Source organism: Stigmatopora argus, chromosome 7 (genome assembly GCF_051989625.1).
Source record: "Stigmatopora argus isolate UIUO_Sarg chromosome 7, RoL_Sarg_1.0, whole genome shotgun sequence".
NCBI classification, from domain to species: Eukaryota; Metazoa; Chordata; class Actinopteri; order Syngnathiformes; family Syngnathidae; genus Stigmatopora; species Stigmatopora argus.
The window spans coordinates 11,237,523-11,265,502 of record NC_135393.1 but is presented as its reverse complement, the minus strand read 5'-3'; the positions used below and the strand labels follow the sequence as shown (position 1 = coordinate 11,265,502).

General features: G+C 40.6%; 1 protein-coding gene across 11 annotated transcripts in view; it reads left to right on the top strand.

The window, feature by feature from the left end:
* Positions 1 to 27,980, top strand: part of slit2 (slit homolog 2 (Drosophila)) — an 86,742-nt gene that overhangs the window by 37,113 nt on the left and 21,649 nt on the right. For 5 of the 11 annotated variants that reach the window (XM_077604656.1, XM_077604660.1, XM_077604658.1 and 2 more), the window contains exons 5-21: positions 11,080 to 11,151; positions 11,864 to 11,935; positions 12,676 to 12,747; positions 12,973 to 13,136; positions 14,068 to 14,079; positions 14,284 to 14,419; positions 17,633 to 17,704; positions 17,788 to 17,859; positions 20,890 to 20,961; positions 21,151 to 21,294; positions 21,703 to 21,866; positions 23,974 to 24,003; positions 26,105 to 26,255; positions 26,392 to 26,466; positions 26,653 to 26,796; positions 27,703 to 27,846; positions 27,925 to 27,980. The exon at positions 27,925 to 27,980 is cut by the window's right edge and continues 111 nt beyond it. In XM_077604656.1, coding sequence (XP_077460782.1) covers positions 11,080 to 11,151; positions 11,864 to 11,935; positions 12,676 to 12,747; positions 12,973 to 13,136; positions 14,068 to 14,079; positions 14,284 to 14,419; positions 17,633 to 17,704; positions 17,788 to 17,859; positions 20,890 to 20,961; positions 21,151 to 21,294; positions 21,703 to 21,866; positions 23,974 to 24,003; positions 26,105 to 26,255; positions 26,392 to 26,466; positions 26,653 to 26,796; positions 27,703 to 27,846; positions 27,925 to 27,980 — 1,652 coding nt within the window. The remainder of the gene's footprint in view (positions 1 to 11,079; positions 11,152 to 11,863; positions 11,936 to 12,675; positions 12,748 to 12,972; positions 13,137 to 14,067; positions 14,080 to 14,283; positions 14,420 to 17,632; positions 17,705 to 17,787; positions 17,860 to 20,889; positions 20,962 to 21,150; positions 21,295 to 21,702; positions 21,867 to 23,973; positions 24,004 to 26,104; positions 26,256 to 26,391; positions 26,467 to 26,652; positions 26,797 to 27,702; positions 27,847 to 27,924) is intronic. The other 6 variants (XM_077604659.1, XM_077604664.1, XM_077604662.1 and 3 more) reach the window with 3 other exon arrangements.

Below are 27,980 nucleotides of genomic sequence, written 5' to 3'. Positions count from 1 at the left end.
GTTTGCAGTTTTTGTTCACACACGTACACACCCCTACAGGCACACAATACAAACACTGCGGTTATGCCACTAATATGCTACTTTGCCCTTCATTCCTGACAAATTCTCATAAACCACAAAAGCTCTCTTCCAGAGCTCTGCTGTCAGTCAACACAGGGAACACTCAAGGGCAATGAGTTGGACGTCCATCACCGTCAACGGCAGTAATTGACTGCGATTCCGCAGTAAAAGACAATCTTGCAGCATTTGAACGTGGCTGAACATATTCACTCCTACCGTCTTTAAATTTCTGCTGTTGCAAATTTTATCTTCCATTTTTTGGGTCTTTCGAAAGAGCTGGAAAGTGTCTGATATTTGGAGCGAATGAGGGGATGACTGATGGATGACAAGAGTGAGCGCGCCGTCAGCGAGTGATGGGCAGGAGAGAACGTTTATGATTGATGGATGAAACTGAGGTTCAGTTCAGGGAGGACAACTAGAGAGAAAAGCAAAATATTTTTAGATACCACCACAATACGCCGACTGGACCCTGCCATTTTCTGGGAATGATGCAGACGATTAAGGGAGGAAGCTGCCACAGTTTATTGGGTCATGGAGTTTGTAACAGTTCAAACATGCGGCTGAAACACACACGTATGCACTTATACTAACACGCAAATGGAGGGCCATGCGTCTGTGTGCTGTCACAAGCTATTTATTTATCTATTCTATTTAGTATCGAGCATGTGAAAGGCAAACAGGAAAAGGATATGATGTCATGTGGCCACCAAGTGGTCTGGCAGGAGGTCCCGCCGTGGCTCTTTTAGCTGTGGTGCATCGCTCTGTGTCTACGTCGTGTGTGTCTTGGACACTCGACCAGGCGGAGGCCGCAAGTACATTTGCTTATAGTGCTGAGCTGGTTCTTTAAATTCACACATGGAAATGCACACCGGCGTGCTGACATAGTCAGCGTGTAGGTGTTAGATTGAGCGCTATCGACTCGCAGACAGAACGCCGGCGAGCAATGACTGAGCGCTGTTATCGGAATACGATTAATTCTGTCCTGCTGATGGATTAAACTCATTACACGGGGAACAGGGTATGGAAGGCTGGTTCAGGGTGGGGAGTTTTGAGGATGAGACAAAGTAGTGGCCGAAGGGAAGGATGGATAAAAAGGACGACCAGATACTAAAACGTGATGACCTGTCGACCTACTGAGGTTTTTATTACCTATACTTGCGCAATCCAGGCGGATGCAAAGCAATCGCTTTGTCATGAACAGGAATTTGTTAACTTTACAGATAGAAAACAGTCACGTAAAGCCTTTATTTTGCAAACGCTGACATTTTTGATTATACTTTTTACAAGGCCTGGAGGGAGGGATCAAAAAGTCACTTGCTTTATTATTCTTGCTGCTCCCCCTCCCTCATTCAAGGACAGAGCTGAAAGATTTTGAATAGGTATTCTAGGGATGTTATGAGCATTGATCCTCTGGACCGAGATTTGATTTATTTTGTCTCAGTGCTGATTAATTCGATTAATTATTGCATACTTAAATGGGCTACTCCTCCGTTATCAGTGAACAGTACACAATGAAATCTGGTATGTATATTCTATCCATGTTATGTTTTAGCATAAATGCTAAAAGTTGTTGTTTTTGCTTTTTGTCTCAGGGCTGACGAACTCCATTAATTAATTGTGGACTTATTGTTGTCTGTAGGTTCAGAGTAAGCCAGTATGGGACATGCAAGCTTTTTGGTTGTTCATAAAAAACATTAAGTTCATATAAATTATTAGGAATATCCACTGCTTTGATTGAATTTTTACACATTCAAAACTTGTTAAAATTGTGCACGTGTAAGTGTTTAAAAAAATTGCCTGTGTCTTCTGGGAAACAAAAACTCCAACTTATCTGCTGTGCAAGTGTGGTTGTTTCATTTTTTTAAGAAAGACACCACACGCAGAAAAAAACAGCCATTCCTAAGATGTTTGCACAGGGCATAAATCCAAAAGATTCCCACACAATAAAAATCTCATAGAAATCTTTATAGTCTCTTAAATCCCTATTTATATACGACCGTGACCTCTACCATTACCGGTTTCTTCTTTTTTTTTAGTACATGCTTTATCTGTCCATCTATTCACTGAGATTTTGCAAATGCATGAAACAAAACCCTGGTGGCTTTAACCAAAATACTTGGGCCAGTTGTCTAAAACGGATGAAGAGACCAGCAACAGTTAAATCAAGGAAAGACCTGTTCTTGCTGTTGAATCTGCTTCATGTTTACTCCAAAAGTCAGCTTGTGTTTTATTTTTGAAGGTGAGGAGTCTCTGGGGGAGTCAAGATTACGGCATTGTTTTTATTGTCTGCTCTTGTTCATGAAACACAACTTACATAGCAGATGCAAATGAGCTGTTGATCGTGAATTCAAAGAAGCAACCCAGTGATGCTGTGACATCCCTTTGTACAATAACTCCTATGTCTCTCCAATTCAGAGGTCATTGCAATCTGTATGGCATAGACAACATTACAGGTTTCTCTGGGTTGAACCAGCTTTTATCGGAGGGTGTCAGCGAGGTTGAAATGCATTGGAATGTTATGTTTGGAGACAAACTTTCAGAGTTTTTCCAATGTCCAACCACGTAGTTGACTAGCACATTCCATCTCTTTTGTCCTTCTTGTCTACACGGATATGACAAAGGCCCAGTTCGGTTACCCACAGTTAGTAAGAGCCGAATATAGAATTTTCTTGTGCTCGGTCTTCAAGGCTTCCCATCATTTGTAGTTTATGTTCCAGGGGCTTATGGGAATCAAAGATGAGGTACCGTTCTGTGTGGACAGGTTTTCTGTAAACCTCAATGTTAAGGTTTTCTTCCCTGGCCGCCCAGACTTCACCGTCCAAAAAAAACATGTTCCTTTTGATGTCTGAAATGGACTCTTTGGCTATCATTGACGGTGATAGACGTCCAATCCATTTTGACTGAAATTCTGGCAGCGAGCATTTGTATTCTCTGCCAGCCCCACCAGATGATCAGATGGAAATTCATCAAGGCTTGTGCTTTTATCCAACAATTTTCTACACAACACCTATTAACCATTATAGTTCATAAACAACACGATTAACCATTGTTCCGATAAAAGCGATTGAATGGTTTGGAAAAAAGAACAGCTAAAACTACAGAGTTCAGGGCATTGTGGCCAAAAAAAAGCTTCTGTTAACTGACTCTGGCTACCTTGCCAAAGGCAAAATGAGATTAAAACTCAGTTTTGCGCTTCTTTTTTTTTACTTTATTATACAAGCTGAAGAACTAGGGTTGTGGCTCAGTAAAGTCCAATCTATTGAATTCAGTAAAGTACCCCCTTAGGTGAGAGTGGTACTTTAAAGTACATGAGGCAAAGGCGCAGTCTTCCTAAAACAATACCAGGACATCTCCTGCCCCAAGAGATTGCCACATTCAAGACAAGCGAACTACTGATTGGTATGCAGGACGGTCATTTTACCAGCCACACTGGACACAAACAACACCCAATTCTTAAACCCCACCCCCAAGGGAACACAGTCATCGAAAGGACAGTGTTGTTTTTATTATTATTTTTTTAAACTTTTCTCATTACTATGACCTAAATGACTGAGAATGAACAGAGACATGACCACAAGCAGTCTTTCAAGTCAGCTGGCCTCGAGAGTTCGATCCCAGGTTTGGACCTTCCCGTGTAGAGTTTACATATATCCCCGGGCTTGGCGTGGGTTTTCTCCGGGTACTCTGGTTTCCTCCCACATCCCAAAAACATGCAGGGTACCCTGCTTGAACACTCTTAATTGCCCCTATACAGTGGTACCTCGTCATACGACCGTTCGTCATACGGAATGCTCGTCTTACGGGGGAAATTTCGATCGAATAATTCGCCCGTGATGCGGTCAAAGTTTCGTGATGCGACCAAGCCAGGTTGCCATGGCATTTTTTTTGGCATATCTTTCGTGTATAACAATATTTACGAGCACCGGATGAGCTATTCAGACCAGGAAACGCACAACGCGCATGCGCGGTGAAAAGAGGGCTTTCTGGGTAATGAAGTATACTCGTGCTCGCAAAAGTATCCCCGGTAGCAACTCTATCATAGGCGCCGTTCGAGGGGATGCGAACACAGATGCTACAAGCTAAAAGGAGCCGCTAGCCAGCGCCCCTGAAGCTCCCATGAGCAGCGGGGCGATCGCTGATAAAAGACTCTGCTCGTTGGCTGCTCATAAGAACATCGGGGGCACTGGCTCGCAACAGCATCCCCGGTAGCAACTCTATCATAGTCGCCGTTCGAGGGGATGCGAACACAGATGCTACAAGCTAAAATGAGCCGCTAGCCAGCGCCTCGGAAGCTCTCATGAGCAGCGGTGCGATCGCTGATAAGACTGCTTGCTGCTCGTTGGCAAGTGGTCGTGCGTTCTCCGATTGTGAGGACATTTGTGTGCATCATTTTCGGAATATTTTGAAGGGAATAGTACGACAGCAAACAGCCCATCGATAGCGAACGTGAGGGTGGAGTGTTTGTTCTGTTTACGAGTGCGTTGTGTGGAGGAAAAAAAAAACCGAAGCCCCTCTCCCCTCGGCGAAATCCGGCCAATTTTAGTTAGATTAAACACTTTATTTCTATTAAACCACTCGTTATTTATTACTTTGTCAATATATGGCGAATTATAAGAAATAAAACTTTTTTTTTCAATCCAATATCCTGTTTCTGGTGTTTTTTTCAGAGAGTTGGAACGAATTAATTTGTTTCCCATTCATTTCAATGGGAAACTTTACCTCGAGTTACGAGTAACTTGTCATACGAGCTCAGTCCCGGAACGGATTAAGCTCGTATCTCGAGGTACCACTGTATATGAGTGTGAGACGTCTCCCTGCGACCAGCAATTGGCTGGCCACCAATTCAGAATGTCCCCTGCCTGGGATAGTTTCCAGCACCCCCTGTGAACGTTGCAATGATAAGCGGTACAGAAAATCAGTCATTTTCCATTATATTGCAGCCTTACATTTAACATAGCGTGCTGTACAGTGGAATACTTTCGAGTTCATCATTGAATTTTGTGTATGAGAATGCAATTAATCAGAATGTCTTGATATTAATTGCAATTAAAATTATCCTTTATTTGTACCTGGACAAAATTCTCCCCATTTTGAATGGATGAGCAAAGTAAGGCTTCCACTGCCTCATAGTGGGATGCATAGGTCATTTTTTTTACCACAAATAAAAAACAGAGAGTGCAAGTCCATGTCACAATGCAGGAGCCAAACATATCCACACATAGTATTTTTGAAGGCAGGGTGTGTCTCCAGTCTGGTCAGCAGACTGGGGACACCTAAAAAGGTGTCCAACCTCAATGTCGTATCCACGGCAACTGTTGTACTTGGCATTTAAAGTATTAATGTAATGCATGATGGCGAATGAGGCATGCAGACAATCTATCACTCAAACAGACAAGTCAATATTGACTTTTGTGGGTCCATGCCTGCTTACTGCTTAATAAATGTTTAACACCAGATAGTGTCACAACTAATTTAATCATTGTTCTTTTAGGACCTCCATAAGATATTGGATTGGATAGCTGTATATACACGTATAGTACATCTACTAAAATCACTTTGGTTTGCCTCTTCCCATTCCTTTCTTCTCTGTCCTCCATCTTTTTCTTTGGAGTCGATCTCCTTCTAATTGCTCACACTTGTGTGATCTTCAGGGGTCCACTTCATGGCATTTCTCCCCTGAATGGACGGAAGGACACACACACGCATATACACCCCCACGCACATGTAAACGCCCACTACGTTGCATGATGGATGGTGGAAAACACTCCATCCTAAATTCAATGTACCCCCTCCGTCCCTCATTATACATTTTTTTTTTCAAACTTTACAACTATGATCTTTGCACATGTATACATTCTTATACTTAATAGGATTAAGGTCTGGGAATAGGGTTTTGAACCAAAATGATTAGGCTCGTAGCCTGCCACACATGGGAGAGCTGGTTTGTTCCTCATGGGAAGAATGTTGTGGCAGTAAAATCGCACACAAAAGATTTTCAGAAACAGTAGTAACAGTGTAACAGTAAGCACGAGAGTGTGCGTGTGTGAATAAGGGAGGAAGGGAGGGTGCATGTGTGAGAATTGAGTTGCCTTCCTTTATGGCCAGGTCTCTTCTAACACACACAGGGCGTCAAAAGCCTCTTTTTCTCTGAAAAGACTGGAAAAGCAGCGCTATACTCTTCACATGGGAGACCTGACCTGACTCTAGCACACGTGTCAAAGTGGCGGCCCGGGGGCCAAATCTGGCCCGCTGCATCATTTTGTGTGGCCCGGGAAAGTAAATCATGAGTGCCAACTTTCAGTTTTAGGATCAAATTAAAATGAAGAGTATAGATGTATATTAAATTTCCTGATTTTCCCCCTTTTAAATCAATAATTGTAAATTTTTAATCCATTTTTTTCTGTGTTTTTAGTTCAAAAATCATTTTGTAAAATCTAAAAATATATTTTTTTTAAAAGATAAAATAAACATTGTCTTAGATCTATAAAAAAATTAATATTCAGGGCTTTTAATCCAGTTCTTTTAATCCATTTATATAAAAAAAATCTAAATATTATATCTAAAATGATCCGGCCCACGTGAAATCAAGTTGATGTTACGGCCCGCGAACTAACCCGAGTCTGACACCCTTGCTCTAGCACATGTGCATACACATCTATGCACACTCTCCATGTCACTAAAGGAGGGAAAAAACACTAAACAGGGGTAAAAGACAACATAATAATTAATCTGCAGGATAAATGTTTGTAGTTACTGTATGGTTGTTGTTTATTTATTTATTTTATAGATAAAGAAATGCAGCCACTGGTGCAAATACTAAAATAATCATAAAAGCTTTTTTATGTTTGTATTTAAAAAGGCATCATGGGTCACTGGCGGCAAAAATATTTACACAGGAATTAAGTGACAGTCAATTTACCTTTAGACTATGAGAAAAATATGAAATAAAATAGCCTATAAACTTGATGGCACTTGGCACAAATATGGAGGTGAAAAGAGAGAATTACCAACAAATTGAAAAACATGCTGGCTTTAACCTTGTTGAATTCAACCGTAAAAGCGATGTGGAGTACTATACTTTTTTCTATTTCTGGTTCTATAACTATCATAATCATCTTTTTTTTTAATACATATTTGATAATTAATGTTTTAGCAGCGTCTTGTGTGTATGAGTGTGTGCATATGCGTGTTTGCAGCAGTCGTGGACTGTACTTCCACTTTCAGAGGGGGTTCCAAGCTTGGCAGCGTGATATAGTTCCTGTGTGGCTTTCATACCTCCGGTTTGATCAAACAAAAACACACACATACACACACACAAATGCTCACACCCACGCGCACACTGGGCGCAGTTGGAGCCTCTTTTAATGAAGGTAACCTCCTAGTTTAGGCGCATGGGGGTGCAGAGGTTAGGGGTGAAACCTCGGGGAAGTCTAAAAAACATGTCAAATTAGGGGAAAGAGGAAGAGTGGGGTGAAAGAAAGGGAGACTGTGGGGGCGGGTGAAAGAAAACGGAAGCCAACAAGTGCAAGAGAGGATAACTTGGGGTTTACCATTTCTCCACAAATGTTTTAAAAAATGCCTTAGAGGCAAACTGTAACTGCAATGCTGGTATGGTGAAAAACTTGTAAGGTGAGGTGCTTGTGTCACGAGGGTCACCTGCATATAGAAACATATGAAATAGTGTGCCTTATTAAGAAGAATAATGCTTTATTTCCATTAGCACTTTAAATAAACAGTGTGAATCCAGACAGTAGCTTGAACTTTCTTTCTGTGGTGTTAAGGAGCAGGCTGTTTGTTTATTTGCTTCCAGAATAGCAGCAGTTAAAAGGGCATGGCTCTCTTTCCAAAGCCCCTCTGGTCCTGTAAAAACTCTTTCAGGATACACTCCATTTCATTCAGACTGGCCAATCTGTATACAATCTGTGTGTTTAGATATCCAAAGGCTAGGAGTATGTGTGTTTGTATTTTGTGTGATGTAAAGAACTAAAGTCATTTTAAATGAATTTATAAAGTCCAAAGAAGATCGTACTAAAATTGAAAACCATCAGAGAGCTTTGGAACATGAACTTGTACTTATCAATAATAATCTATTCTATTTTGAAATATCGTTGTAACATAACCAAATTCAAAACATGCAGATTAGTTGTGAACAGGCGTCAAGGACAAGGAGTTATTTGAAACTAAGAAATTGTAGAGAATAACAGAAATGAATTATCATCCAAAATGATTAACCTGAACAATATATTCCAATATTACGTGTAAATTATTAATTAAAACGAATAGCATAAAAAAGTATCAAAGACTGACTATATGTAATGTTTCCCCTGGGGAAAAAAATGGTGATACTTAAAATTAAATTTAAAAAAAACGAATTTTCTATTAATTTTCCCCAATAAAATGATTTAAAATATAATGTTTTATATCATAATCCTATACCAAACGTTGTGTGTCGCTCAACCTCCCTAAGTTTAATGCTGTGTTGAAGATTTTGATCACACTTTTAACTTAATTGGCTCCATATTACATGCATATGCATACGCATACATATGTTAGTGTTCATTCTTCATAAATTGCAGCTGCAACAGGTTGACGAGGTGGACGACACCTGAGTGGCAAACTGTAAAATCGCACTCTCAAGAATCCCAGGAATCTCTCCTGGCATTAGCTGTTAGCCGATTAGTACACCAAAGGTCATGGAGCATCAGTAGGGGTCAAGAGCTTTGAGTGCTGCTGGGTGGGGGTCAGTGGTGAAAGGTCAAGTCGTCTGTCTGGAACGTGGCTCGGATTAGCCTGACGGCTAACGACACAAACACGCAGAGGTCTCTCGGCCTTTTTCCATTCAGCATCCAGTTTCTCTCCCCTTGCGGAGAAACGCCGCCTTGACATGTTCCTTACGTCTCCTAGCAGCTGCATCCATTCTCGGCCACACAATCTCATTTACTTGCCTTTATTTATAGCGGCGTGTCTCTGTGCCTACGATGATATGATTAACACCTCATTTGTTGTGACTATTAGATTGCGCACTCACTATCAGTGTGCGTGCGTCCGTTACTAAATTAAGGGGTGCTTTCCCGCAAAGTGAATATTTACGACAAAATAGGACACCAACATATGGAATTTTGGACAAAATATTGTGTACCGGTATATCGCGCAAAGGGTACACGCTCGATTGGTCGCCGATCTTTTGGTCGCCGGTCTTTTGGTCGCCCGGGAGGTAAGTGATAATTACCATTTAAATCGTTGCTCAAATTCCCTAAATACAAACTGTGAATTATTACTTAGTCATACTTGATGCCCTATTAATTATTAGGCTAAAGAAAAGCTCCAAATTTCCCAGACTTTTATTGTGTTTTGTTGGAGAACTTGTTAAGACCCTGACTGACGTCCCTTCCTCAGGGGACAACTCATGTACATACAAACTCTTATACACTCACACGTCGGCTCCATGAAACTGCTCATGGCCATTGTTGGCTTTTATTGATGCCTAGACCGTGTTGTTTTACCTTGTTTTGTCGCCGGTCTTTTGGTCGTCGGTCTTTTGGTCGTCGGTCTTTTGGTCGTCGGTCTTTTGGTCGCCGGTCTTTTGGTCGCCCGTTGTCGCGGTCCGGGCAACCAAAAGACCGGCGACCAAAAGACCGGCGACCAAAAGACCGGCGACCAAAAGACCGGCGACCAAAAGACCGACGACCAAAAGACCGACGACCAAAAGACCGGTGACCAATCGACCGCACACGGCGCAAAGTTAGATTAGTTGGACTGGCACATGATTTGACAACTATAGCCCACAAATATTTAAGTCAAGCCGTTTTACTGACTCAGCAACTAAACCGTGAGTGGGAACTACCGAACCATTCATTCTTATTTAGAAATAATGGCTTTCCCGCAGTGTTTGGTTATTTCACTACTTCTTGATGACATTCTTTCACAGCCAGAAATCTACACAATGTTGAGTGATCGCCATTGCTTTAACGCATATTATAGTCTGCATTTGCATTTGCATGTGCCACCCAAAAAAACTAAGTTTTAATTAGGTACATGGTTTATTTTTTAACATATTTTGATATAGTGCCGTATTGACACAATGACATATAAAGATGCATCGTATCATGAGTTTAAGTGTATCGCCCCATCCTGGCAACATACAGTGATAGGCAATATAAGTTACTATGAGTGGTTGCTTTTCACCAGGAAAGTTATATCATAACAAATTTTCTCTTTTGCCCAGGGTGGCTGAAACAAATGGTCATTGAAATTACGTAATTATTTATTTATAATCAACCTTTTATGACATTTGCTTGGTGTCGGTGTCAAGGTCAAAGTATGTGCAGTTTGTACAGAGCATTTTATTGAAAAGCGAATAAAATGGGAAAATAATAAAAGGACACGCACAAATGTCATCTCGTCCAAGATCAGAGAGCCACTGCTTCCAAAACCTGTGTCCACTATTCCGTGGCATTCATATCTAGTCATTGTGGGGTGATATTTGCTTGTGTACCCTTGCTCAATAAAGGTTGGGAAACAATAATCAAATGAGAATGCATCATGTTGTAAAAATATTTCCACTACAAGCTTGCATTGGACAATTTAACGTGTTAAACATTTATTAACATTGTAACATTGTTTTCTCATCTGTTTGCCCTACTTTTATCATCACTCCTTCACACATATGCCCTTATTTGTCACATCACTCCGACTGAGCACAGCGTGGCTAGCTTTCAGGGAATTGGAGGTCACTAGTGCCCTCTAAAGGTTCGGTGAACATTTGCTTAGGTTCAATGGTGCTGGATTTTAAGTCAAATAATAGAATTGAGTGACTGTAAAAATGCAGACGGCATAGTTACTTACTCTCCTCCACACTTTTTGGGAAAGGTGTGCTGTGTATGCTCATCTGGCCTCTGCCTATATTTGCAATAGGTAGCGTTATAAGCAAGTGTGTGTGAAATGGCTCAGCTATAATAACCCTCTGCCCCCTGTCTTGTCTTGTCTCCGTCTCTCTGTCTGCCCTTTCACTTTGTCCAGTGATCTCAGCGAGAACCAAATCCAAGGGGTGCCCAGGAAAGCCTTCAGGGGAGCTGTGGAAATAAAGAATCTGTAAGTTGGCGCCACTTGGCAAAAATGTTTTCAGCTTCAGTGTGTGTGTGCATGTGAGTGCGTGTCTACCTCGCCATCTGTGTGTGTGTGTGTCTTGCACGTCTTTCCGCCATGTTTACTAATGCGCCAGTACATCAATATTTAATTGCCTTAAATGTCATGTGCCTCCTGCTTGCTTGTATTGACTGTTCGTTAATAACTCCTTATCGGTGTGTGTTGGAGTGTGTGTGTGTGTGTGTGTGTGTGTGTGCTGTTTGTGGGTTTAAATGCACTCTGGAGGTAAATGGTGTTCCTGCAGTTGTTTATCTCTGTTTTGTCTCAGTTAGAGTTATGGTGGTTGGGGATAATTGTTGATTTCACATGTAAAACCATTTTCGCAGCAGGCTTTTGAATGGAAATGGATTGTTCAGCTTCAATTTGTTCTAACATTACGCAATTATGAAAAATAGACAGGAAACTGTCTGTGTGGTAAAGAGATAGAGTGAGAGAGAGCGGGGGAAAGGGTAATGCATACAAATGAAGAATCATATAGTGTAGAAGAAGAGGGAGTGCATACAGGAGAAGAAGAAGAAAGAAAAAAAAAAGCATAGAACAAAGAGACCTGGAGACAAGAGACGCGGCAATTACACTTGGCTTGACTTTCCCTGAGCGTACGCTCTCTGTGAGGCATATTAGCATTTAACAAAAGACAACTTGTCTCTTATGTGTGCAGCCAGCTGGACTACAACCACATCAGCTGTATCGAAGATGGAGCCTTCAGAGCATTACGCGATCTGGAAGTACTGTGAGTAACAGTTCATTTTAGTCTACGTAAGTACATTAGACTGAAGCTGCAAAGGGGTGAATTAATAGACCTTTTAACGTATCCAGACTGGATTCTCAAATGATTGATGATCTTATTTATATTTGAACAAGAAGCCAATATTAGCAGATGCCTTAATTGTGCTCAATGGCTTACATCTGGAAGTACACAATCTGTTATCAGAATACATTTTGGTAATGTTACTGTTGGCAAAAGGAGTGCTTCATTTATTCAATAACATTAAATTACCCCCGTGACCCTTGTGAGGATAAGCGGTACAGAAAATATATGAACATTAGAGCAGTTACCGCATCTGAAACGTTGTTGATCTGTTTCGCCGAGTTTCAGTGTTGCAAATGGTAAAATGCCAGGGACTGTGTGGCCAAATTAAAACACTTCATTTTTAGAGCGGACCTGGTTCATCGATCATCAATGGTCGGCAATTAGTTCAATGTGCATCATAGAATGTTTAGAACATGCCAAATAAAATGTTTAATGGCAGCAAGATGACGTCAAATTTGAAACAATTTTGAAAAGCCGAACCCTCCCATCCAAAAAGCAACTCTTTTATTACACCGTACGCCTTTCATTGTTGATGCAAGGCAGGTTTTGGCAATGTCGCAAGGCGTTCTCCTCGACGATCAATCAGATTCACAAGGCTGCATTTTCTAATTGCCAAGAGGAAAGTGAATGACAGTGACGTTATCCTTTTCTCCTCCCAGCACCCTCAACAACAACAACATCAGCCGACTGTCGGTGGCCAGTTTCAATCACATGCCCAAGCTGAGGACCTTGTAAGTTTACATCGCAGCCGCATCCCCAGGGTCGAGTGTTTCACCTGACCTTGCTTGTTTGCACAATTGATTGCTTCACGTCACCTTTCCTCCATCGTCTACCTGCCTTTTCCCTTGCCGCACATCCTCAAATCCATTTTTTTCCCTCTCCTGCCATCCATCACCTCATCTTGCTCATCTTGCCACTTCTCTGCTTGTCTGTTCCCCCCCGCCCCGTGCCCCCAGTCGCCTGCACTCCAACAATCTGCAATGTGACTGCCACGTGGCCTGGCTGTCGGAGTGGCTGAGGCAGCGCCCTCGTCTGGGACTTTACACTCAGTGCATGGCCCCTCCACACTTGAGGGGGCACAATGTTGCAGAAGTACAGAAGAAGGAATTTGTCTGCACAGGTAAGCTGGATAATCGCCGTATTAACTGTGGCTTAAATAGGATGTTTAGACCAGGAAGGGACATTATACGAATTCAGTTGTTTTATTGATTTTTTTTAAATTATTATTATTAAGCGAGTCCTGGAGCAATGCAAAAAGAAGTGCTCCATTTTCAATCCGCAGAGGTTCTGCTTACACACACACACAATGTCAGAAATACGAGATTGTCATGGACTATGAGACACACTTTTTTTCAATAGTTTGTCTGTGCCAATGAAATTAGGTGATGGTCACACAATTTAATTTTTTGTGATTGGACGTCTATCAAACTCAATGGCACTGAAAGAGTTGAAATCGCCCCTAAAAAAGCATTTTTTTATTATTTCAAATTGTTTATGCCGTATAACAACTTTTGTACGGGATTTTTTTTAATTACGGTTTTTGTAAAACCCATTTCGTTTTAACCATTTCGGCTCTGATCCCGATCGTCTCGATCACAGGTAGCAGACGAAAACATTGATATGCGCATTCCCCTTTCACCCGTCCGCCTTTTCACTAAATAAATATAGCGGGTCAGCAAGCAATGTATACAGACAGTCAAGCTGTCAGTGTCATACAGTGACATCTACAGAATCTTGAATATAGGGCATACAAAAGGCTGATTAGAGACTATGTCCACTCTGGGGAAAATCTTAGACTTTTAAGTACGCTCTATGTGAGCAAATATGTCCCGCGTTGCATTTCTACGGTTTATTATCGCTAAATAAGGGGAATTACAATCATTAATAAGGGGAGCAATTGGCCGAGGTTGACGGGTATGAAAATTCTTAGTTAAATGACCATGCTTAGAATGCTCTGTGTGCTTTCTGTACTGAATTTTGCATGCGTTGCAAAACATTTGTACTTTGTCTTATTTGTTCTTCCTGACTGTCTCTCGCTCATCCTTTTCAAGATGCGGATGAAGGCAAGTATTCAACTTCCTGTCCATATTTTCGTATTGACCACACGCGTTACACCTGTTAATGTCCCAAACACAATTGATACAGAGTACAATCATCTTTCTGCCACTTGAAATTGTTTCGCTTTTTCATTCTCTTTGCCGAAATGTACACTGCAAGCTTTTATTCGTAGTAGTAAAGCACAATGTTGAGAACGTGTCTCCGTGTAGGTTACCAGTCATCGTCTTCGTCCTGCAGCGTGTTGCAGTGCCCTGAGTCGTGCACTTGCAGCAACAACATTGTGGACTGCAGAGGGAAGGGTTTGACAGAAATACCCACCAACCTACCAGAGACCATCACGGAAATGTAAGACGCTTACACACAACAAACTCTGTATGAAAATCCGGGTCTCCCCTAGTAGCCCCCACAGTAGAAAGTTAAAAATTAATGAATAACAACTCACACAGATTGCAATTTCTTCCGATAATATTCGAGTTCAGGCTGATATTACCTTGACCTGTGTAAAATCTAGTTATACAGGAAATTATTATTACTTTCCCACAGCCTAGCTAAGATTTATAAACTCCTAAGGCAGCGGTGTCAGACTCGGTTGGTTCGCGGGCCGCGTTAACGTCAACTCGATTTCATGTGGGCCGGACCATTTTAGATATAATATTAAGATTTTTTTTTTTATAAATGGATTAAAAGAACTGGATTAAAAGCTCTCAATATTCAGTTTTTTATAGATCTAAAACAATGTTTATTTTAGCTTTTTTTATATATTTTTAGATTTTACAAAATGATTTTTGAACTAAAAACACAGAAAAAAATGATTAAAAAATTAAAATTATTGATTTAAAAGGGGAAAAATCAGGAAATGTAATATAAATCTATACTCTTCATTTTAATTTGATCCTAAAACACAAAGTCGGCACTCATAATTTACTTTCCCGGGCCACACAAAATGATGCAACGGGCCAGATTTGGCCCCCGGGCTGCCACTTTGATACATGTGTCCTAAGGCATTTCAAGTGCCTTACAGTGGGATAAACAAATAAAACACATAGAATGATCTGGGGCGTTCTAGTCATGCCCCTTCCAGGCGGTCTTTCAATGTCCATATCAGGCTGTCACGTTCTTTGGTCTGGTCCAGGTGACGCCATTTTAACCTTGGCTTTCGTTAGTGCAGACAACTCATGTTTGTAAAAAAAAACAACACATCTCCACATTCTTTCCCGTACAGATATATTCTCCCCCGCATAAGCCCAAGAATCCCACCTGACTCTCTGAGTTCTTTTCATTTTACCACCCAGCTAGTAGTATGCAAGGAGACATTTTGTAGTATTTTGCCCTTCTAAAGCTATTATTAATGCTTCAGGCTAAAACAGGCACTTGAATTATTCTCTTAGTATTTTACTCAACTCATGACCCATAAAAAATGTGTTATTCCTTCAATGCTAGAAATGTTAACAAAAGCTAAAAATGCTGATACCTCTCTGCTCTCTCGCTACGTGTCGCTTTATATTATGTTACAGTGTCATTTGCGGTACACTGTTTTCAGCCACAAATCGTCTTTCACTGCAGTGGAATAAAAACCACACATCTGTGAAATGAGAAATCCCGGTCATGCAGCTCTTCTCTGATTAAAGACAGTAATGACGAGATGAGGGAGAAAGAATTAAAAGATCACTCTGAAGGACGAGGTGGATCATAAATGTTAGCTTTGCGCTTAGGGAGGATCCCCACGCTACAAAGGATGGGACAGCGTGGAAAATGATCAACAGTTCTTGATTTTAATACGCTGGGATTCTATGCAGTGATGTCGCAGAGCAGGTAGGTCGATGCTAACAGGCGTGGAGGTCGAGAGCCGGGTGGTCCGTAGAAGAAGCCGTGGCGGAGGTACCGGCCCTGGGCCAATATCGCTATCTGAAAGCATGACTGCCAGATTTCAAGTGGCAGAGCTTCACTCCTACGTACAAAACAAATTGAATGTCTGAGCTGCAGTCAAAGACGCTTAGCCTGTGTGAAATATTTGGAACTGTAGTTGTTGAAAAAACATTCTCAACACATTAAAATGGTCATTAATAAGTGTTTGGGAGTGGAGTAGAGCAAGGAGGAGAAGCCGGGTGACATTAATTGCCATGTCTTTTTTGATCTCATGCTGCATTGTGAAATGGTATGCTGCCCTGAAAAATGTCACCGCGGAGTTCAAAAATTCATGTGGAGTAAGTTTTCAAATCAGTTGCACAGTTCAAAGTCAAACTATTTTGAAACTGGGAATCTACTTGAACGGGAAATAAGTTCCGAGGGCAGTGGAGTAATGTCAATGTTAAAGTTCATTGGAGTGACTGAAAAACGGTCTCTGTTCAAAGCTACATTTTGTAGGGTCTCAGACTGAAGTCCGACAAGACTCGTCTTGGTTACGGTCTCAAGATTAGTCCTTTTTCTGACTTGCCCAAAAAATCTTTGATCCTGATTCAGTTATTTCCGATTTCAAGCACCCAACATTATATCCTGGAATTCCTGACACAACTGACTACATATAGTACGAATATATAATTTTGCTTACTTCATGTGAACTGGGGACACGTGTCTTTTAAACTGTTCAAAAAGTTACAGATTGAATAACTGGCAATAACATCTTTATTGGCGTCCCCATCGCTCACATCCATAAAAAAAGGTCAACTCTTTTACTTGAAACATTAGCTAATGCTTTTAAATGGAATTAACTTTGGGATTTATTGTTACAAATCAGGCAAAAAATGCAACTTTGTGACTTTTCTTGGAATTGCAAGCAGCTCAGTTCAATTGCTTTTATATCTCAGTTGATTGCAAGGACGTCGCTGTTCTGACAAAATGCCATCGGACAACTAACCTTCTATTTTGGAAAATTGCGAAACCGCAAAACCTACTTTGGCATACAGTGACATGATGAGGTTTTAGACATGTCTTTTGACTGCGAATACACGTTTTGTAGTCGTACAAAGTTATTGTTTTAACACAATCCAAAATAAAATAACAAATGCCTCAGTCATAACAGGTAACCACTAATGTTATAGTGCTGGGACTTTACGCACATTTTTGGCGTCTTAAAACATACCACAGGAATTTTCATTGTTTCACCACTAACTGTTGAGGTGGTAAAACTTCATGTATATAGATCTACGTGTAGAAAATTGTGAAAATCTCTGGGATTCCTGTGTTTTTGGTGGCGATGTAGTTTTGTTAAAAAATCTCAAAATCCACTCAGAGCACTCTACCACACCAGAATCCATAACCCACAAAAATGACAACGTCCTCAATGGACTCACTGCGACATAAAGCGATAATAGAGAAGTGCAAATGGAAGGCCGACTGACTGGATTGAAATATTTCACAGTCCAATGGATGGCTTGCAAATGGTCGCTGTGATCACATTGATGAGAAAAGTTTGGAAAATGGCTGCTCTGTTTTCCAAGCCCCTCCCTTGACTCTGGCAGCCATCATCAAAGGAACTTCTCACTAATTGATTGCCTCCAAAGCTAAGGTATATAATCTTAAATTATCATGCCTTCATGGTCTGTATTTGTTTGGTTCCAGACGACTGGAGCAGAACGCCATCAAGGTGATCCCAGCAGGGGCCTTTTCTTCTTACAAGAAACTACGAAGAATGTAAGTAGAAAGAAAGATTCAATCACCCTGGCGACTGGTATTATATTCACTTGCTATGTATTGTGTACTGTGTACTTTTACAGAGACTTGAGTAACAATCAGATTTCAGAATTGGCTCCCGACGCCTTCCAAGGTCTGCGATCGCTCAACTCTCTGTAAGTAGATTTTTGTTTCCCAAGCGAGTGACATGCATCTGATGTAGACCAGTGATTTCGGCACCGTGCTGTTTCAGATCATTAGCTGTACCGTGTATTCATACGTACTTAAGTGGGTTTAGTGAGATTAATTATTTATACAAAATAATGTAGATTCAGTACTAGCTGCCACAATGAAATTGTCTGTGGTGGGTTCAAATCACTTCCAAGTTGCAAGATGCAAGCCTAGGTTGAGTACGCTGAAGGTGGAAAAATGTTACGTAAATGTCATTTAACATTTTTTCTATGTAATTCTATTTGGGCGATGTTGCAAAATAATGCGTACATGCTATGCACTAGATAACTGTGGAACCTGATTTCTTTTTTATTATGAATAAAATGTCACTGATCAAATTAAAAAAAACAGATGCAAAATACTAAAACACAAAGTTCATTTGAATACATTTATTTTTCTTAAAACAAAAAAGTACTGTAAGAGAGAACAATGATTGAAATATCTTTTAAAATACCAAATAAGTGAGGAATAGCCTGAACTGGAAAACAATCGTGACAATAAAAACGTGTTAAATCCTTTTTACCGATCAGATTTCATTCTTTTTATCGTATGACATTTTAACTAGTTTTGTGGGGTGGGGTTGTGTTTTCTGTTGACCATTCGCTTAAAAAGATATAAACAAACTCATTCCTCCTCCACCCAGTTCGTGGCCATCGAGCAATTTTGACGACTCTGCTCTTTATCACGTACGAATGAAGCTAGACAGATCCACAAATACATTCTTGTGAATTATAGTGTTGATAATTCTTTCTTTCCAACATTGTGGAAAATTGCCTTTTCCGGCGCACAAATCAAGGCACGTAACGACATACCGTATATGTGTTTGAGGTGGAAAGACTTTTAATCTTTAGCGTTGATCTAAACTCCATCCTTTGAGATAAACTTGAACAGAGTGCCTTTATCAACAATTCTGACTTCAGCAATGTTCCTTTGGACGTCTGGCCAAAATCCTCACTGACACGCTCCAAGATTTTCAAAAAGGAGAAAACATTTCCACGTTTCTGTATTCCATTTTCCTGATTCCACAAGGATATACATGTATTTTGGCCGGCGCAGCAGCCTCACAAGGTTAGCTTGTATCTACTAAAGCCCAACAAATATGCAAAACATTTCCCTAAAACTCAGCAGAACAAACTTTTGGATGAGTCACCAGCAAGCTGATTGAACCCAGCAACAAATGTTGATATGATATGTCTGATCGAGGAGAATTTGCCCTGAAATTGACTTTAAACATTTGCAGTTCAGGCGGGAAGACTTTGGCCCGAGTGCGTCAGCGCGTCAAATAAATGTGATAAAAGCAGACATTTGATCACTAATCTATGTGCGTGTTTGAGAAGATTGACCTCACCGCTGGCCCAGCGGTCGGGTTTGCGTGTGAAGCAGGCGGCAGGCTGGGAGTCGATGCGGGGTTATTGTGCGAGGGCGTTATATTAAGATCTCGTCTCTCGGGAATCAATAATTCATAAATGCTGAATGGAGGCTTCTGCCACCTCATTACACTTTCACCACCCAGCCAATGAATGGGACATCCCCTTCGTGCTGACACATCACTTACAGTACAACGCCTATATTAGGCTGCAGTATGCGTACATCGAATGATAGGTCCATTGAATTGAGCCATCTGACTGCGCGTAGGAGAATGCCGCAGCGTTTCCGAGCCTCAGATTTCCCAAAGGGGTTGCCCTGAGAACCATAAAAGACAAAAAAAAATACAATTGGAAACATGTGTGTACACATGCAGGTTGAGTCGATACGGTGTGTAGCAATGACCAATAACCGCATTGGTGCTAGAGAAACATTTAGTTGAGCTAGGAGTTTGGGTTCTTGACCCAGGGTGACTTTTTTTTCTTCTTCTTTCCGATAGCAGTGTGCATTCTGCACGGCGTGACGGCCGGCAGATTTACGGAGGCTTTTGGTTCACCGCTTTATGTGCTTTTTGACTTAAATATGTTGACTTGAAGGGAGCGGTTGCCACCTTGACAGAGTTTTAAGATCCGCAAAATTGAAAAAAGGCAAGACGTTGTATTGTCTTTACTGAAAATAAATAAAAAAGGCACTTTGAAATGTTAATGAGAATAGTTATGATCTTGAGATTAAAGTCTTGCGTTATTTTTTGTTTCGCTTATCCTTTCAAGGGTGCTGCTGGAGCCTATCCCAGCCACCAGGGACAAGTTAAAGTGTTCATGTTTTGGGGATGTGGGAGGAAACCGGTGTACCCGGAAATAATCCACAGAGGCACGGAGAGAACATACAAAGACCACACAGGAAGGTCGGAACCTACAGGGTATTAAATTCTCGATCTTAGAACTGTGAGGCGGACATGCCAACCCCTCCACCACCCTGCCGGCTCACTTTCATCAATCAATCAAAAGCCTTTATTGTCATCATACACAGCTGCATATAACAAAAATTGGTGGTGGTACTCCACAAAGTGCGTTTTCCCAGGGAAAAAAAACGCAAGTTATATAAAAATATAAAAAGTCACATCCTGGCAAGGTACATTCTAAAATATTGCACAATCTAGGATATTGCACATTGTTATTGCACACCCCGAAGTTATTGCACAGAAAGGATTGTGTGTCGCGCTAATGCAGGTTCAGAGTCCTGATGCCTGTGGGGGGAAAAAACTGTCCTTAAGTCTATTTGTCTTATTACATGTCAACACACACTACAAAAAAATGAATTTGACTCTACTGAGCATTTAAATAACACAATAATGAAAATTAGCATGATGTTGTAGTATTTACTACGATCCACCTCCCATTTAAAATGGAATTGGATTGGACATGGATTGACGTCTATGGGTGTAAATGAGGAAATGTGACCTATAATCGGTGCAAAGCAATCTATATTTAAATTGGAAGTCTTGCAGTGGTTGTATCTTGTTCTCATTTGTCATATCACAAAATGCGAACATAACATTCTCATTGAAAATTCCTGCTAATAATATTTTTGAATGATGGCTTGTTTTGCAGAGTTCTGTATGGAAATAAAATAACCGAAATCTCCAAAGGACTCTTCGAGGGCCTTTTTTCTCTGCAGCTATTGTGAGTAAAAGCAAAATCACTCCATTTCATTTGCATACACTTTTCGATTGCTATTCAGCTAGAAAAAAAAGGATCATTGTGATGAAAAACGACCGAGCAAAAATTGGACACGTTGGAGCATAATAAGGGGAAAGGCCATCATTTCAATTCCTCAGCAACTTTCAACGTGGCGGGGTTTCTTTCACACAGGTTGCTGAATGCTAATAAGATAGCGTGTCTACGCGTGGATGCCTTTCAGGACCTCCATAATCTCAACCTTCTGTCATTATATGACAACAAGCTACAGACCATTGCCAAGGGAACCTTTGCATCTCTGCGAGCCATCCAGACACTGTACGTAAATACATTTTGAAATTACTGGATGCCAGTGGGCAAATTTATCAGTGTTAAATATATATAACAAGTGTCAGTAATTTGCTGTTAAACTACCGTGAGTGTGTGTAACATAACACAAGCACGTATAACATGTTTTGCAGGCCAAGCCTATCTTTCTGACAGCGTACATGTGTCGTATGCACACGCTCATGTTCACCCTGTTTTGATATTACTGGATGCCAGTGGGCAAATTTATCACTCTGTTAAATATATATAACAAGTGTCAGTAATTTGCTGTTAAACTACCGCGAGTGCGTGTAACATAACACAAGCGCGTATACACATGTTTTGTAGTCCAAGCCTATCTTTCTGACAGCGTCCATGTGTCGTATGCACATGCTAATGTTCACCCTGTTTATGTCACAGTCATTTAGCCCAAAATCCGTTTATCTGTGACTGCCACCTGAAGTGGCTAGCGGACTACCTGCAGGACAATCCTATCGAGACCAGCGGCGCCCGCTGCACCAGCCCTCGGCGGCTCGCCAACAAGCGAATCGGACAGATCAAGAGCAAGAAGTTCCGCTGCTCAGGTACCAATGAACACGTGATGTGACAGACCTCCGGGGCTTATTGTTATTCCTCTGACTGAACATTCACCCATGCAAACACGAGTAATCATTATTCTCAAACTGACAAGCTCCCGTCTCGCTCTCATACTGTGTCTTCCTGCTTGGTATTTCCCCTCCAAGTTTTTTGCTCTGCACGCTCACGCACACACACAGGCAGAATATGAGAGCAATTTCTTGGAATCCAATATTTGATTCGTTGTATTGTTTCCACTATTTTCACTCTCTTTTCCTTTCCTTGCAATAGCCAGAGAACAGTATTTCATCCCAGGTATTGTACATCAAGCATGTGTGGATATGCGAGAGTGTGTCAGTCTATCACAGCAAACTTTTTGCCTTCAAATTCTCACATGACAGCCTGAATTTTTCACACAACAGTTTAACATCTGCTCACTGAAGTCCACATGCACACGGATGTTATTTCAAATTAAAGAGTAGTACTTTGTCCACTTTTTGCTGACCAGAAGTGTGAAAAAACTATTTATTAAGTTTAGAGACCAAGCTCAACGAGTAATTGACATATACCTGCTATGTAGAAAGAAAGAAAAAAAACAACCTGGAAGGGTCAGGCAAGAAGAAGTGAGGGTTTCAAAAAATATCGTGATATAGTTTTCTCCTCCAAAAATGAGAATCACATCATTGAATATTTGCATACCTTTACACATTTGAGTTATTTTGAATGTATTCCAATATAATTCTATAGACAACAGGTAGGGTAGTATTGTGTTCAAATTAACACATAAATTAGGTACAATGTAAAGCAAATTAATGTACATTTGTTATTGATTAGGTCATTAAGAAATAGTGAAATTGCTTCTATTAATGCTATTGTTCAATATTTTGAACATAATTTAATTTTTTTAATTAATTAATATTAATATACATACATAGGTACCTATAGAGAGGGTTTTCGTCCCTGTTTTCTACATTTAAAATAATTACATTATTGATTTCGATTTTTCCAACCCAAATTCAATTTAATTCTCTCTCTGAAATCTGAAACTTGTGGAATTGCTTAATATGTGATATAGTGTATTGAATTGAATGCCTTTAGTATTGTTATTATGCAAGTACAATGAGATTTAAAGCTTTACCATAAAGTGCACAAATATAAGTAGTCATAAAAAGATTCACATAGCATAAAAATGAAATGAGGTTAAAAAGTGACTATTCCCGTGTCCATGTGAACATGACCTAATATTGTACATATATGCATCGAGAATTGATCACATTTGGTTTCATTCACACTCATTGCACCGATAATCAGGAGAATTGGGCAATTTGATCAGCATGTCAGACTTTTTGCACACGCATGTGGTGCTGTGGAGAAATAGCCGACTTTATTAACAGATGCATCAAGATGTGCGCTGAGGGATATCAAAAGGTCACAAGCTCACCGCACACAGAAGGGTGCTAAGAAATATGCAAATTCCACATCAGGTGTAGGGATGCTCCTGGCAGTCTGGCTTCACGTGTGCTCACTGCAGTCATTAATTGAAGCTAATCAGGGTACAGAGGTTTCAAATCCCATGCAGATTACTACACGCAGAGAAAAGCTGAATATTTAGAGAATATTATACGTCAAAAAGACGTCCATAGTCCTTACATGTGCTTGTGTAATTCTCATTCTATCGTTTGTTTCAGAAATGAAAGGTCGAAATGATTTTACTTCACTCCTGTAACTCTTAAACCGCTAAATGGTCGTGCTTCAGTGCCACTGACGACAATAGACGTCCAATCCGTTTGGAGTGGGAGAATTCTATCGATGCCGGGCCCTCACAGTCTAAATGAATTGGACGGCTATGGTCATCAATGGCAGCTAACAAATGAATTTATTTAATAACATTAACGCAACACTAGATTGATTTGTATGTTTCAATATTACGGCTATGGAACAAGCAACCATGTGCGAGTTGAATGCAAGTGCCCACTCGTCACACATTGGCGCCACTTTCACACGAATCCATGGACTTTCTTTCCACCCGCTTTTTCTCATCTTCCTGCTTCCTGTTGGAATCAATAAGTAAACTCCCTTCTTCTCTCCCCTGTACTGCCTTTCTCACACACTCAGGAGTACACACACGAGAGCACCATGTCGGCTGTAAGTAACACGCACACACAAGGAGACGCCATCGTGCGTCAAACCCAACCTTAAGTGCCTGAACTCACCTCTTGTCTTTTGACCCGATCCCTCGGCCTCCCTTTGTATGTTTAGAAACAACAGCAAGGAAACAGTGGCCTTGATACACAATGGTTTATACATTTTTTTGTGTGTGCACGTGTGTGTGTACGAGAGAGAGATTTTGGGTATGAGTGTGTGTTCGTGCGTTCTTAACAGACTGGGCTTCTCTTGGTTTCAATGGTGCTGTAACTCTCCTCCTACTCCTTCAACTCCTGCTTTTTCCTGTTTCTTGTAGACGTGAATATATGTATAAATGTCTTCCCGAGTGTCTTTGCCCGCTTTTTATTGACCCTTCCTCTCTCTTCTTATTTTTTTAATGAAGGCACATCCCCCTGTTTTACAGTCTAAGTGTTTTCAGGCTCCTGTCCTTCACTATATTTCTAAATCCTTCCGTTTCCACATGTAGTAAACTGACTGGCATCTCCTCCCATTTCCTTCTCTATAAGACATTTCTTATAAGTCTGATCAACAAAAAAGTGGAGATGATGACATGAGTTTTGCTTGCATTTTCATGTTTGAGACCACTGTTAGGAATACACTATTGTACCCCAAAATTCAATTTAAAATGCATGGAAACATGTTTTTTTTAGAAAACATTTTTTTTTAAATAATTGTATCATTGATATTCAAGCCTCACCCCCATTAGTGGCACCCCAGAAGCCAAGAACAATTCTTAATTTGTTCTTATGAGTAGTCAAAGGTTGTCCCTATTACAAATGTTGGGTTGGAAAAACAAACCTTCAAAAAACAAATCATTTTTTAATCTTTAATGTCACAGATGTTTATGAGCATCAATGAAGAGGGTTTCGAAAATAAACAAATAAATTAAGACAAGAGTGGGGAAAAAATTCACAAATTACAGATTGGGCAAGTCATATGTGGATAAGTGGTTTACCCCAAAAAAGTATTTTATTTTGTTTTGTTTATTTTAATGCTACAGTACTTCTTTTTTCAAACCTTTTATTTCAAATTGATTTCAATTCAAATTTTTCACTTATTATTTTAATTTAATTGATGTTAAAAAATGTTGATGCTTTAAAAAAATATTATTTTTAAAACACATTATTCCTACTTATTTGAACCGTTTTTTTTTCAAATGTAATAAACAAAACATCACATTGTAATTTTTATAAAAAGAATTCTCCTTTTAGTTTATTTTTTAATTCTTATGTAGTTAAATAACACTATTTCTCAAAACTCAATCAAGTATTTAGAAATACTTTTACCCATGTTATCAGTTAAAACTCAACCCTTTATTTTATGACATAAATAATGGAAAAAAAGATATACCACAGTATTGCAAACAGTACTTTCAAGTCTACCTCAGAACTGAAGAGTTTTCTAAAGTATTCCTGTACTAGCTTTTAAGGCTCCACTCTTGTCGGACATTTTTTTCTAGCTCACTTGAAGGAGTCTATTAATGTTATTTGACATTTTCAGTTTACTAAGAACTAACTGGTCGTTGTACCTAAGCTATAAATAAAATTTCTTACCGTTCAAGCATCGATCATTAGGGGTATAATGAAAATTGGCCATTTGAGGAAGAAAAAAATCAGAAAAATGATTTTATTTGGCAAACTTTGTGGGAAATGACTTTGGCTCTTCCTCGCCCATCCCTCCTCCTCCTCATCCTTCTCCCCTTCTCGCTCGCTGCCGCTATCCTCCTACGCCCCCCCCCCCCCCTCCAAAGCCCCCCCTGTGTTCCAGCCAAGGAGCAGTCAGTCAGCAGGTTGTTCCTTTGTGCTTGATCTAACCATGTGGCTGCCAGGTTCCTAAAAGTGGAACATGGTTCTTTCAAGCACCATGGAACGGCCCTGCCAATCCCTACAGCATGGCCAAGATGCAAGACACAGCTGTCTGTTTCCCGTGTGTGTGTGTGTGTGAGTGTGTTTCCTTGAAGTCTGTACGTGTGGACCTTCTTGTTGACTTTGGAGGAGATTGCCAGTAAACGCTGGGGCTCCACTCTTAACGTGACCAGCACGGCGGCGGGCAAGTGACGATGCATTGTGATTGTAACCAGGTACGGAGGATTACCGCAGCAAGCTAGGAGGGGACTGCTTCGCCGACCTGGCCTGCCCCGACAAGTGCCGCTGCGAGGGCACCACGGTGGACTGCTCCAACCAAAAACTCACCAAAATACCAGACCACATACCACAATATACTGCCGAACTGTGAGTCACTTAGTTAACTACCAGGCGCATTGGTCTCGAAAAAGAAAACGCATCAGCCTTCGGCTCCTTCTTCTTCTTTGGTGTGTTTGTCCTCTAAATATGTCCTCAATCAATCAATCTCTGTCTCTCCCCTCAGGCGTCTCAACAACAACGAATTTACTGTTCTTGAGGCCACGGGGATCTTCAAGAAGTTACCCCAGCTCCGGAAGATGTGAGTCAGACATATATTGAGCCTCACTGGAACATAGTAGCTGTCCAGAAGTCACATTCGGGTCACGAAGAGAAAACTGTTGACTTTGCAGAGCGTGACTTCCTCAGCTGTCTTGAATATTTGCCTAATACCTTCAAAGTGTGGTGATTCTTTATGTTTTCTTTGCTTTTCTCCCTCCTCCACTAGTAACCTGAGCAATAACCGCATCACTGACATAGAGGAGGGCACTTTCGAAGGAGCTTCGGGGGTCAATGAGCTTATTTTGACCTCCAACAGATTGGAAAATGTACATCACCGCATGTTGAAGGGGCTCGGTGGCCTGCGCACACTGTGGGTATACAAACACACAGATAGATCTTTAGTAAATACACCAACTTGATAATGGCTTTGAAGAATAACTCTTGGTTTCACTCGCATTTAAGATCAATAATGAATGAACAGACCCCAGTTTTAAACGGAAACTTAAGTCTTCACCTGACCTTACTGTAATAATTGTCGGATTAGGACAAGTCTATCGTTCCAATTTAGTAGGAACAACTTTAGCAAAGGCCGTTTCTCTACCCGGTACACAAAGCAAACAGGCCCATAAAGTCTGGCTTGGATGGTTTAAGGAGGAAGACCTTGAGAGCACTGACAGCATTTCCACCATAAATACAATTTATAAAATGTATAGTTGGCTTCCATGTGAATGAATTTGAAACGTACAATAACTTTTACAGGTGAACCCAATTTTCGTAGAAGTTAGTGTATTTTAGGTTCATCCTGAAATTTCATTCTAAAACGTAATATTATTTTGTTTACATTTGGTGTGATACACAACAGTCATTCTCAAAGTCAAATGCTTGGATTATGGTACAGCAGTGACGTAAACGTTTTTAATGTGTTATTGGTCAACTGTGCTAAATTTTACACTGGCTTTCTATAATATCAAATATACACTATGTATATCTCATTTTTGATAACCACTGCCTGCAATGTTAGAGGCCAGGCAATATGGAATTACATATGTATTACAGAAGTATTTTTTCAATAGTGTTAGTTGGTGAAAAATGTTTTTTTTATATAAAATAGCACAAAAAAATGTCGTGGAAGGGCTTCCATTTCACTTCTCCAAATTGCTGTAGCTTGGAATCTCATTATATTCGTGGATTTTATGAACTGAATCCAGTTCTAATATTCTCTGATGGTAATGTCTAGACCGCCGTTAACCAAATTTGTGTGTGTGTGCTTGTTTAGCATGCTTCGGAGTAATCGCATCAGCTGCGTGAGCAACAGCAGCTTCGTGGGTTTGAGCTCAGTGCGTCTGCTGTCACTCTACGACAATCAGATCACTTCCATGAACCCCGGCGCCTTCGACACACTGCACTCTCTTTCCACTCTGTGAGTAGAAACAATAAGATGCAACCAGTCAAGCAGACAAATAACTGACTGGCCACTTTCGGGGTTTGTCCTTTCCAGCAACCTTCTGGCCAATCCGTTCAACTGTAACTGTCACTTGGCCTGGCTCGGTGATT